This window comes from Eupeodes corollae, chromosome 3, assembly GCF_945859685.1.
Source record: "Eupeodes corollae chromosome 3, idEupCoro1.1, whole genome shotgun sequence".
NCBI classification, from domain to species: domain Eukaryota; kingdom Metazoa; phylum Arthropoda; class Insecta; order Diptera; family Syrphidae; genus Eupeodes; species Eupeodes corollae.
Window position 1 is genome coordinate 59877120 of NC_079149.1, and position 14135 is coordinate 59891254.

The 14135-nt window shown below is 32.7% G+C and overlaps 1 protein-coding gene across 1 annotated transcript in view; it reads left to right on the forward strand.

Moving 5' to 3' along the window:
- LOC129950497 (titin) overlaps positions 1–14135 on the forward strand; it is a 164305-nt gene that overhangs the window by 127617 nt on the left and 22553 nt on the right. The window contains exons 7-10 of the mRNA XM_056062434.1: positions 3763–4037; positions 12709–12885; positions 12967–13138; positions 13204–13902. Coding sequence (XP_055918409.1) covers positions 3763–4037; positions 12709–12885; positions 12967–13138; positions 13204–13902 — 1323 coding nt within the window. The remainder of the gene's footprint in view (positions 1–3762; positions 4038–12708; positions 12886–12966; positions 13139–13203; positions 13903–14135) is intronic.

Genomic DNA, 14135 nt, shown 5'->3' on the forward strand with positions numbered 1-14135 from the left:
GCAAAATTACAGTAGTTCCTTGTGTGCGTTGTCTGCCGTAAGAATTATATTGAAACAAATTAAGATTTCATAATCTCATCTTGTAATTTTAATTATGTACCTAAAAATATTCCCTCCAACTTTTGCGAACAAAAATATTTGAAGATTTTTTTCCAATACTAAGGGATTATGAAATTTTTAAATGAAGCATTGAATTTTACGTTCATACTTGTACATATACATACCTCAGTTAATCTGTGTTCAAAAGGCAGTGGCTCCAAAGTTGATATAAGTTAAGTCCTTTTTTATATATTCTTTAAACAAACTTTACAACTTAGGTTAGGATAGGTTATAGTGGCTGTCCAAGATGGAAACGGACACACTTAGGCCAGTTTAATGGCCCATTGTGATACCACATGAATCTTGAGGCTTCCTCCTAAGCTCAATGGAACCAGTTAGAGTCCCTTACGAAACGTGAGAGGCTGATTATACTGATATGATTTAGATCGTTTAGGTCGTTAAAGAAGAATTCTCCTAGGTGATTCTTGTGTTTTCGAGCTAGAGCAGGGCATGTGCAGAGAAGATGAAGAACCGTTTCTTCCTCTTCCTCGTCCATACAGCTTCTGCAAAAGTCATTTGAGAATACGCCTAGTCTCGTGGCGTGCTTTCCTATTAGACAGTGTCCGGTTATGACACCTATTATCGAGCTTATATGCGATCTGCTTAGAGAGAGCAAGCACCTTGAACGTTTTAAATCTAGTGTTGGCCAGATGTTTTTTGTGGCTTGACACGTGGTGATGTTGGTCCACCTGGTGCCTGCCCTCCTCACAGCGTCTTGCATTAGTAGCAGTTTACAAGTAGCGATTGGTATGCCAGTACTTGCCAAACGTGGTAGGATGGGCTGTACTGTACCGTTCCTGGCGAGTTCATCTGCCTTACAGTTACCTGGAATGTCTCTATGGCCCGGCACCCAGCAAAGGTGAATATTAAACTGTTGCGCCATCTCCATTAGAGATGCTCGACAGTTATGGACTGTTATAGAGTTTGTAGAGACAGAGTCCAGAGATTTGATAGCGGCCTGGCTGTCGGAGAAAATACGATATCAGATGTTGATATCACGTTTTCTTTGAGCCAAGACAAGACTTCCTTAATCGCCAAAAGTTCCACCTGGAACACGCTACAATGATTGGGAAGGCGGAATGAGAGACTTAATTTCAGTCGTTCAGAGTACACACCACCACCAACCCCTTCTTTGGTTTTTGAGCCATCTGTGTAAAAATGGATTGACTCATCCTCCAAGAATGTAATATCCTCCCAAAAAGATCTGGTAGGTACAGAAATCTGGAAATTCCTGTCGAATTGTAGTTCTGGGATGGTGTAGTCTGTGTTCTTTGGAATTGATTCTAAATACCTTAGAATTACGGAGTGGCCAATGTTGTTGTTAGTCCACTGCGACGAAGCGTTGAGGCGAATAGCCGAGCTTGCAGCTATTTGTTTGCTAAATATGTCAAGAGGTGTAAGGTAGAGCAAGGTGTAAAGTGCTGCAGACGGGGTCGTGCGAAGCAATCCGCTTATACATAGGCAGGCTGAACAACTTAACTTAAGTAGGGGCAAAAATGATTCTGGTAAAATATCTTAAGTTAAAAATAAAAACACTATAACTCTTTTCCGACCTAAGAACATCTAAGGATACGTCTTGTTAATGAAAATCTGTAAGCGTTGTTTTGGTAAAAGCACTTAAGTCGAATAAACATTAAAACATTTATGAAACACTCCACCCATCATATCAATTTAAGAAAACTAATATAATTTAGAAAAAAGTTCAAATTGTGTTTTTGGAAACCAAAACACTTTGCCACTTCGAATATCTTTCGAATAAAAAAATTATTTTACCTCCAAAACGAGTTCATGCAACGAAGAATAATGTGTTTGACATCTAGCAAGGTTTTGAGAAAAATAGAAATACAGTTTTTTTTTAAGTTGGACAAAATTAATTTTTACTCGAATATCTTGGCAATCACTTTAAACAAAATTTAAAAAACATATTGTTTTAACATTCAGCAAAATTTTAATACAAATCCAACTGCTAGTTTTTTCATACAAATTAAGATCTCCAAAAAAATACTACGCACAATTTTTAAAAATTGATGGTCGATTCTCGTGTAAATGGAGGTATTGACTTCATAGTGATTTTACTCTATACTTGATTTTATTGTTTTTATAAAATATTGGTCTTAGAAAAGTCCAATCGGTATTAAAAAATACAAAATCTTTTAAAATAATCTACTAAAATTGGTAAAAATTCGATTTAGACTAAAAATCTCGGGGACAAAACAGATATTGAGCCAAAACTTATTCTATCATATGTAAAATATTATTTCTAACTTTTAGTTATTTTTTTAGAAATATTTAAACAATGAAGTTTTTTTACAAAATACGAAAATCTACTAAAAAAACTTATAAGAATGCTTTTTTGACTTAATTATTATAAGAACAAAGAAAGGCATTGACTTTTATTATTGTATTGGAATTGTATCTCACACAAAATATTGTTATTAACATTTTAAAAGTTTTAGACAAATCTGTCTATCGATTTTGATGGGAAGTTATCAGTGTGGGTCGCACCCCAGCCTCGTTTTTTGTTTGTATTTTAAAGAAGTATATTTCAAAAACCTCACATATTAGAGAAGTAAACAAAATAAAATTCAAATTCAAAACCCCGTGAAAAAAGTATTGTTTGGTTAGTGTGGAAGAAAAAATACACTAAATGTTGGTGCCTAGTCATATCTACCTTTTTAATTAGACAATATAATATTTTAAAAAATTAAACTATATATAATAATAGCATTTTCAAATAGTCGTACCTTTATCAAATTAATTCAAATTTAATGCCCAACTATACTCACTTCAGACGATCAATGCTAATAAGACAAAAACCTTAATCAACTTTATTTCATACTTTAAAGAGTTATTTTGTAATATATATATATATATATATATACTTTTTGCACAGAACAAGTGCATAATTTTTACTTAATTAACAAACTATATGTGTAACAATTTTGCACACATTTTCTTCAGAGTAAAAAACATTAACAATTATGACGTAATAACAAGCAAACTATTAAATATGAACTCAAGTGAAGCATGTCATAAAACCCAGCACATGTAATAAAAATAATAACAATAATTACAAATTTAGTTAAATTCCAAACTACAAATCGTTTTTTTAACAAACCCAGTGAAAAAAAAAACACTATAATCTCAAAACAACTAACTTCTATATAAAACACACTTAATAAAATAATCTTATCCATATTATTGGACTAAACGGGTATGGACTGTACCACTGCAATAATTGCCGGTGTTTATGGCGCAATTGCATTAACAATTTTCTATGTTGTTTATGTCATTGAAGAACTTAAATTAGGTAAGCACTTTTGACATGCATGATGTTATTCATACACTCACTTATAAGAGACTACAGAATTAAAAGAGAAGAACAAAACAAAAATACCCAATCCACTTAAATGTATTTATATATATTTTTAATATTTTTTTTCTTTTGTTGGTCTTTCTTTTATTTAAAGGGGTAGTTTTTGCAATACCCCCTCTAATACATCAAGTAATATTCAAATGACCTAGAGAAATTAATTCTGCATATATGTCATGTTTTTTAACTAACATTTGACCCGTTTTTTGGTTCTCTTTTTAAGCTTAACAAAATCATCATTTGTCTTAGTTTAAATTTTGCGGATTTTCTTGTTTTATTTTTTCTTATAGACCAACAAGTCAGAAGTGGGCATGAGCTTCAGGGCGTATCAAATGTGAGGCTTCGACGACTAATTGAGAGTATAATTGCCGAAACAATTCGTCAGCCTCCATTTGCATCGGCGGGCTTGATAACAACAACAAGTGCAATTGATTCGAGTGATATTGATCATGGTGGTGAGAGTTTACCATTGAACGGAAATGCAAATCACTGTAATGGAAATGGTGGACAATATTTTGAATCAAAGCAATATCATGATTTGCTGGCAACTGCTGTCCTAAATAAGGTGAGTTCTTTTTATTTGCAAATAATTTAAAAACTTTTCCATTATTCAGAAGTCTGAAAATAAAATTGACGTTAACATGACGTAAAGGAAAAAGAAAAGGAAACATTTATTTTGTACCTTACCCTCTGATTCCCATTTAACTTACTAGCTAATACTACCATATTGGCGGGCCAAAAGTGCTGTAAAAATTTCCCACGTTTTCATAGGATATTTCTACCAATACACATGTCATTTCTTAGCCTTAGATATTTCCACCTAAATCATTTCCCTACTCGAAAGTTTTTGGGAAAAAATTACCAATACTTGTTCATAATTTAAAATCATTAAAATTAAAACAAGTTCATACCATAGTTATATTTATCAAGGAAAGGAAGTGATTTTCACATTAATCTGATATACGATGTTCAACCATTCAAAAACTAAATGTAAAACTACCTTTGTGAATCCAAGCTTAAGGGCGTTTAATTACTCGAATACGACACCTGCTCGCTCTATTCTGCCTATGCAAACTGTGAGCTTATGATTAAAAAAATACAACAAAAAACCTCTTTGAAGGACATATTTTTATTTTTAAATACAAGGGTATGGATATACATAATAGAATATAGAAAAGCAAACGGAAATGAGTATACGCAAATATTACCGTCATTATATGAGTATTTGCATTCTAATTTTCAGTTTCCATTTTTCCATCCAACTGATTACTAAACGGAATAAGCATACAATACATAAGTACATATTTATTTAAAAGCAAATATGTATCTTTTAGTTCCTTTCTTTGTAACTTAGGGATAAATATTTAAACTGTACATAAAATATACATTCATATATCGCAGCTATTTTCCTTAACGGCTTTTCAATAGATGGATAGATTGTTGCGGTAATAGAATTCATTTTGTTTCCGCCATCAATTCCGGTGCAAGGTCAATTCAGCCATTTCTTTCATCGTTAAATATACCTTCTCATTTTCTTTTTTGTGTGTCTGGCTTAAATCTTGGAAGTGTAAATATTTTTTGTTGATAGTAAGTTGTGCTTTATCGATTATTTTTACTAGTTTAATTGACAACTTTATTTTTGGCAACTGGGTCAAAAATATAATCGGATTATTTTCTACACCTGGTTGTATTCCATTATCCTTGTGACCTAATTTATAAATAAATAAATAACAGCCCGTTGAGAACTAGGGCCTAGTGACTTACAACTCTCAACCATTCCTGTGTGCGAGTAATGTTGGCAGGGATGGAGAGGACCCACAGCTTTGACCCGAATCCGAACGGCCAATTTGAGAAAGCATTTTTCGTGACAAGAATTACTCTTGGAGAATTTGTCAATTTCTCGCAAGAGGCATTACCCGTGAAAAAACTTTAGATGGCATATACAAGAATTGAACCCAGACCTCTGGCACGACAGTCCAACGCACTAACCATCATGCCACGGGTACTAATTTAGACCCAATTTTAATCGTGAAGTAGTAATTGGTTTGAGAACTCATCCTTCAAAGCGAAGATTGTGAATTAGGCAGTTTAATTTTAATATTTAAAAAGAGTTGTATTTTTCAATCATCAATGCAATGGATATTTATTTTATTTAACATTTACAATTGACAACCATATTAGCCAAATGGCCTTAAGAATTAAGTTGCAGCACCATATATTTTTCATGAAGTTTTGATAAGACCAGTTTCATTTATATGCATATATTATCACGAGTATCATTTTCAAATAAGTCAGGTTCAATCATTGTTTTCTAACAATCGTTCTTGAATTTTAAAAGCCTAAGATTCAAAAACTCTGCTGAGATCCAATCTGAAAATGGGCTTCATCACTAGATTTGATTTATTGATGAAATTCCAGACCATTTTGATGTGTTTCAAGGACTCAAGGAACAATGTCACGTTGTTCCTGAATCATTAAAGCCTTAAAATCTGATCAAAAAACTATGTAACGTCGTTTGTAAAATGCCTGATTCCAAAGATCAACGAGAAATCAAAAACACTGTGGTTTTGTCGGTTGTTTTTCAACTTGTCCCACTACAGCTCAGATTTTCCCAATAGTTCAGAAATTAATTCACGAAAACTTTGAAAAATTGTAATTGTTTTAATGGCGTTGTTGTTCCTTTTTAAATTTCAAAAGATGATAGCTTTAAAAGTTATATCTACCCTTTACCTCTTAATACGCTGCTGGGTTAAGAAACATCGGCTCTTTACACCAAAAAGTTATTTATAAAGATTATGTAATATTGAACAGGGGGCAGAGGACATAAGGTAATAAGGACATAAGTGATGGCCCAAGGCAGGATTATGCTACCCAACATACATAACAACTTAGCCTAACAAGTTCACATTCATGTTTTCTTTTTATCATCACTATTTGTCTTGGCTATGAATTTATTATAAAAAATATTTGTTTTATTTCGGAGACACCTATAAGACCGTAGCGGATGGGAAATGTTCATGTGTTCGGGAACAAAAAAAAAAACAAAGAGAGGGATGCGATCCACATTGATAACTTCCCATCCCGTCTGTCGATTTGTCTTGCTTAAAAGTTTGTAGGTTTTCGTGTTGGGTTAAAAAAGTTGTTAGTTGAATTATTTTTAAAATTTCAAAACAACCAACAATATTTTTTATATAAGGAAATAGTTTAGTTTGAAAATCTAGTTTTGTTAAATAGATTAGAATAGCATTTCTTAAATTTTTACATATTGGATGAATGAAATTAATTTGAGAGATATCAAGAACCGAACATCCAAGTTTTACCAAATTTACGTACTACTGAATATCGAAAACAATATTTTCTGTGAAACACACATTTTGAAGACAAAATTTTTCGTTTTTGAAAAGACATTTGAGTAGAAAGTAAATTTTTACCAAGTTTTAGTATTGTTTTTTTTTTTGCTGTAGGTTTTTATTTTTTGTAAAAAAAATTGTTAATTCGATTTTTCTTAAAATTTTACTGAATGATGAGAACAATATATTTAAAAAGATAAAAGTAGGTCAAAGCCAATATCTCAAAGTTTTAAAAAGATATTTGAGCCAAATATCAATTTTTACCAACTTTTATTAATTTTTTTGTTTAGGTTTTTAATTTTTGTAAAAAAAAAACTGTCATTTCGATTTTTCAATTTTTTTTGGAATGTGGAACACTGTATTTCTTATCAATTAAAATAATTAGAAGCCATAATCTTAAAAATGTATTTCTTATAAATTAAAATTAATTGGAAGCCATAATCTTAAATTTTTGAAAAGATATTTGAGTCGAAAATCAAAACTTTGAGTATTGTTTTTTTTTTATGTTTTTATTTTTTATAAAAAAAACTTTCAATTGTTCTCAAAATTTTACCACATGTTAAAAACGCAATTTTTGTTGTACAGAATTGTTTTGGAAACAAATTTTGGTGACAAATTTTGTTCAGTTTTTTCGATTTATAAAAATACGGTTGATTGGATTTTTTCAAAAAAAAAATACTTGTTTGGTATGACGTTACAATGTACTATATAAAATTTAATTTAAGTCTCTAGCGTTTTTGATTCGTAAGACATTTGGGGTTAACCAAAATGTTCACCTTTTTTTCAAACTGCTATGGTAAAAGAACCATTCACGCAATTTTCTTGAGAGCCTTTTCTGCATCTTTCTGCATTATTATCTGTATAACAAAATTTATTCGAAGTTGATATCTCATCTGGTTCTTGAGCTATGGACGACAAAAAAACGTCGCGGACTTAAAAACGTACGTACACACGCACGCACAGACATCTTTCTAAAAAATCTTTTATTTCGACTCTAGGGACCTTGAAACGTTGTCAATTTTACAAATCGGACCCATTTCAATAACTTCCCATGGGAAGTTAACAATATATTTTGTACAAATATATCAAATCCGTCGTCTACGATCTATAAGTCCATCATAGTTCCCTCTTAAGAACTCAGAAAGAAATAATGATACAAGACTACTGTCTAAGTCTCAACACGCCTACCGTAAAAGCAAATCCGTGGAAACGACGTTAAATACCTTGATACACTTCCTTCACATAAAAAGGCACTATCGATCCTTGTAATTAACTCAAAGCTACCAAACTCTGCTGCTAGAAGGTTCTTTGATAGAGGGCCGCCACAAGGTGGTGTTCTATCCCCTCTCCTCTGGAACCTAATGGTAAATTAAATCCTTACTGGTCTGGATGCGGATAGTTTCAGAGTGATTGCCTATGCGGAGGACGTCTATATAGCGATTTCAGGAAAGTATCTTAATACCCTGAAAGAACACCTGCAAAACGCCTAAGACAACCTAATACTTTGGGCTGATTGGTGTGGATTGGGTGTCAACCCACACAAAACCGAATTAGTCTTTTTTCGAGGAAACATGAAATTACACGTTTTAACCCTCCCTGTATTAGAGGACGTGGCTTTGTATAAGTATCTGGGTCTTATTTTAGACCAAAAACTAAATTGGAAACGCAATATACAAGAAAGAATCAAAAAAGCTACTGTATATCTCTTCTGATGCAAAAAGCTATTGTTAATAAATGGGGCTTACAACTTAAAACTACGCATTGGTTATAGAAATCAATAATCAAACCGATTTTAATGTACAGTGCGGCGGAGGATTTAAAAAAAAAAAAAAAACCTATAAAGCGCGATAAACTAAATGTCCAACGTTCAGCTTTCCTTTGTATAAGCGGATCACTTCGCCCGACCCCTTTTGCGGCACTGGATTACCTACTCTACATAACTCCTCTCATATACCTCTTAAGCAAATAGCTAGAAGCTCTGCTATTCGCCTCAAATCTTCATCACAGTAGGTTAACAACAACATTAGGAACTCCGTAAATCTTAAGTGTTTAGAATCAACTCCGAAGCACACAATACCCAATTCCCATGTTCTAAGCCGAACTTTTGGCAATAAAAGAAGTCTTGTCCTGGCTTAAAGAAAACGTGGTGTCAACATCTGATATCCGTATTTACTGAGATAGTCAGTACGCTATCAAACCTCTAGACTCAGTCTCTACAAAGTCTTTTACAGTCCATTACTGTCAATCGATAGCACAAGAGTTAAATATTCACCTTTGGTGGGTACCGAGCCAAAGAGACATTCCCGGAAAAGGTAAGACAGATGAACTCGCCAGAAATGGTACAGTCAAGTCCATTCTACCACGTTTGTATAATGCTGGCATACCAATCTCTACATGTAAACTATTGCTAATGCAAGACACTATGAAGAACGTAAAAATCAGGTGGAATAACATCCCCACGTGTCAAACCACGAAAAACATCTGGAATACACTAGATCCAAAGCGCTCAAGGTACTTGCTATCTCTAAGCTGATTGCATATATGCTCCATAATCGGTGTCATAACCGGGCACTGCCTAATAGCACGCCACGTGGCTAGGTATATTTTTATAATATTTTCTAAAAACACTCAGCTATATATATTATAGTAGCTGTAGTGCAAGACCAATTAAATCAAAATTTCCATGTCAGAACACCAAACATAACCAATCAATTAAATTTCCATTTAAACAACAAATTGTCAATCAATACCTAAAAATAAAAAAATAAACCACTACCAATCTATTGTACCTTTCGAGAAAAGCTGACATTTTCCAGTGAGCAGCATTTCACATAATAGCTACACACCACCCCGTTACCTATTGTTTTTGTGAAAAAAGTGCGAAACTAATAAATCAATTTGTTTATTTCAAAAAAAAAACAAGCTCAGACATCTCGCACTCGTCATATAAGTTCGATATTCGATGCTATTGCAAAGACAAACCTCACATAATACACGCGTTACATAAAGACCTAAAGGAATAAAGTTTGAATGCATGTAGGTTTCGAGAAAGCCTGCCTATATGGCGCCTCTCTTACATTGTGTTTCGAAAGAGAAATCCAAATGAATTTCCATTCGAACATAGAAAAATTAATCTATTAAAGAAAAGAAATAAGGTCTACTATATACATATGTATAAATTTATGTAAATAGCTCAGAAGACTAAAAGTTACGTCGCACTTTGTATATATAGAAACGCAGAAGATATATAGACTAAACCATTTATTCCTATGACACGCTCTCTAAACACTTCATCAACTCACCCTTCACTGTCGTCAGAGGGTGTTTTGTTTTTTGTATTTTTTGTGGGTGGATAGAACATCTCATCAACATAAATGTATGGCTTCTTCATAATGTACGGCGACAAACGACGACACGATGGCGAACAACAACAACAAAATACACTGCACCTACAATGCACCGTATAGTCTCTTTAATTACAGCACCAACGTACCCCTAGCTAAATCAAATACCCATAAAGGGTGCATAAATTAGTTTGTGGTAAACTTTCAAGCTAACAGCTTTCGGTAGTTCGTGCAAATTTTAACTCAAACAAAAATAAAATATTTAAAACATAAATTAAAATTTAACCTTAAACAATAAAAAAAGGATTGTTTTGGTGGTTGGACCAAAGAAAAAAAAAATAAACAAAAAACAAAAATTCAATTAAAAAGGATTTTAATTGAGTGCATTCCACAGGACATTCGGATAATGGAATAAAACACCAGAACAGCACAATGGATAATAATAATTTACACGTACGAGGATAATTCATTTTTTTTGCCTATACATATTTTGTTCCTTGGGTGATTATGGTGGGATATCTAGAAGCATTCCATAGACATAAACGTATCCTTTTTTTTTAATTTTAAATCATCCCATTCTCTGTTGAGTTCTTTAATTTATTGATTTTTAAAACGGGAACAAAAATATTGAACAGGAGGATTATCCGAGAAAATTTTAAATTTATAATCCTTCAATCCTTTTAAAAAATATCGTTTAAAAAACCTGAATAATTTAAAGTCAAAGCGGAAGCGAAAAAGAAAACCTATTTAACTACCAGGACTTTCGCATATCCTTAATTGCAATTTATCATACGATAATTTCATGCATCAACTTACATGAATAGGTACTTCATAATATCCTTAGTAAACAGATTCTAGAATGATGTAAAATTGGAATATTATAATTTTTACGACGCAATTTACCCACATCGATTTTCTATCATTGACTTACATAAGTACGTACCTATAAGGTTTTAAGTACTTAAGTTATTTTGAGTACATTTCAACGGTTCGAATAAAATTTGTGTTTTTCAGACTGACAGAGACTTTGAAATTTTAAAAGAAGATTTTATCAAAATCTCAAGTTTGTTTTTCGATCAAACAATATTCAAGCTCTGAAGCTTGTATGGAGCGTGAGGGTGATCTTATGGACTTTTTTGGAATTTTTTATTATTATAGTTTCAATACTCGCTGATTTTTTATATTTTATATGAAGTCAAATCACATCGCGATGGTACACTCAGGCGTATACGTATTTTTTTTTAAATTATTGTTTGTACATTAAAATTTTGAATTTTTTTTCAAACGTTTGTCGAGCAGCTTGTACTTGAAATATAATAATCTTTAAAGCTATAATAGTGTTTCACTTATTTATAAAAGTAAAAATAGTAACATTTAAAAATCCAAGGTGTTTAACAAATACTGTAGGGTAGATAAAGTTTTGTGTCTGTTGGCGATAATGAAATTTTATATAAGTCGAAACAAAGACAAAAGTTGCTTGCAGCTATGCCATAAAGCCCTGTTCTAGTTCAGATAACATAAGTGATATCTGCTATTAATCTAATACTTTCAATTTAAGTCTACGGTTGTCGAGAATACAACTGTAACTTCACAGTTTGGTTACGATTCCATTTGGTTTTGGAAACATTCTTTCTTAGCTTCCACTTTCCTTTCTTATTCTTGGAACTTCATTAAAGTCTAGTCCATCCAATAGGGTTATGTATTTTTCGGTTTCAAACGAAAATTTTAACAACACTCATATGCCGATACATTTTTGATGAAAATTTTAATGGTTACCTTGAGAAGGTTTGCAGTAAGTGATTCGTTTAGGGTTATTTTTAACCACTTCAGTAAAGTTGTTTTTAATAAGCCTAGATTTTGGGGGATATTTGCTTAAATAAAGTCATTTGCTTGGCCTCTCCCAAGAAAAATATCTAGCGGTGTCAAATCTCATGATGTAAGTGGCCAATTGACGTTACCAAAACGTTTAAATACCCTACCACGACTCTTCTCAAGCAATATATCCATAATTTATCGTATTGTGTAGCGTATTGCTTATCTAATTATAGTCCTAGTTATGATCTTCAATTTTCTGGATATTGCAAATTTCTGGTCATCATCATATTTTGAACTTGAAGAAGCAATTTTTTGGCTGAATGATGTTTAAGTCTTAAGACATGCGTTTTTTCTCCAGAATATTTCCGAATACTTGCGTAGATGGTTATAATGAGGATCATAATCATCGAGTAGTACGCAAAAAGTGTCAAAACTTTACATCATCACTTTTGATAACTTTCACGCTTTATTCGATCCATAAAGAAAATATTCAACTAATTTAATGGCACTTTAAATGATAGCTGAGTTTGACAGGTGCCCAATTCTATCAATATGATTTTATTCTATATTTATTTCATCAAGGAGTTTTGTTTAATTAAAATGTTGAAGATATCGTTTATGGAAAAAGGTGTCCAATTTATTATGAATTTTCATTCATCTCGTTATTCTACTACTAAAATTAAAATATTCTTTTTTATTAATATCATTCTTATTTTTTGTTTAATAGATTGTCAATACTCATGGAAATGGAAGACTCTCAGAAAGCAGCCCTGACTTAACGTCCTCGTCAGTCTTAGATAGCAATCACAATGCTATCAATCTCAATAAAACAGATGAAAGTGTTTCTTCCAGTAGCTCAGTAGAACCAAGAAGTGAAAGCAGTTTAACAGATCCTATTCGCAGTGTAAGTTAAACTCAATACTCACTTAACCTATATACCCAAACGAATTGTATTCACTTTTCAATTTTAAACTTCGATTTGTAGATCAATAAAGATGAAGATGGTAATTTTGGTAATTTTTATCATGATGATGTTGCGAATGATAACATTGAAGCCGATAGAGAATCTGTTCTTAGTGACTTTATCTCTTCGCACATGGTACCGCTGCCACATATTTCAGCTGAGCCAGCATCCGAAGAAGATGAAGACGAAGAAGGTGAGAATTCTTCAGAGGCAGAATAACATGAAATACCTTTTTTATTAAATTTTCTTTAATTTAAGATTATATATCGGTGGCATCTAGTCGTGACGCAAATTGGGAGGACAATTGGCTATTCAAAAAGAAGAAATCCAACAAAACTTCTTCTTCCAGCGTTGGCATGCTAGTACCAGCTCCAAAAGAAGATATCCGAGCTTTGATTGGAGACAAGCCAACCGATGAAGTTAGTGATCTATCTGAAATCGGTTCGGACACTGATGATTCGTCCCTGGAAATGATAAGTGCCAGTTTGGAACCTCTCAATGATAGACTCGTGAATAAACATTTGATTGGTGGAAAGAATACAAAAATCGTACTCGATGAACTTGTCGACCGAACAAGTATGATTTCGACGTCTTCTCTACCTGATAATGAACCGCCATATACTGAAACCAAAAATGAATTTGTGGTAAGCAACGATGGACTCAACGAATCACAATCTTTGAAGATATCTGTAAATAATTGCAATAAAGCCATAAGCAATGAAGCAATCAATTCAAATGTTACAAAAGCTATTCCCGCAAAAGTTGAGAAACTAACGAAGGAAGGTCAAGTTACAGAAGATGAGTCCATTGTTCCGCCTCCAAATGATTTTACCGATGACGAGAAAATGCGTAACTTACTGGCTAAATTTAATGAAGAACAACACAATAAAACGGACTCAGGAGATGAAAACTCTTCGTCTATGTCACCACGTTCATCGATAAGCTGTGCTTTATCAGGTAAGTCTATCAGGTTTCCAATAAGACCCCTCATTCAATAAAAACATATCATTCATTCATTTAAATGCTAACAAATGCTAACAACAACTCAATTTAGAAACTAGTCGTTCTCGGTAGCTGTTTATGAATAGTAGGTATATTTTTGAAGTAATGTAGTTAGGCTTTTATCTCTATATAAGTAGTCTCATGTAGAACTGTGAATCACATCAGTCTCGTAGGTAAGTCCTGTAGAA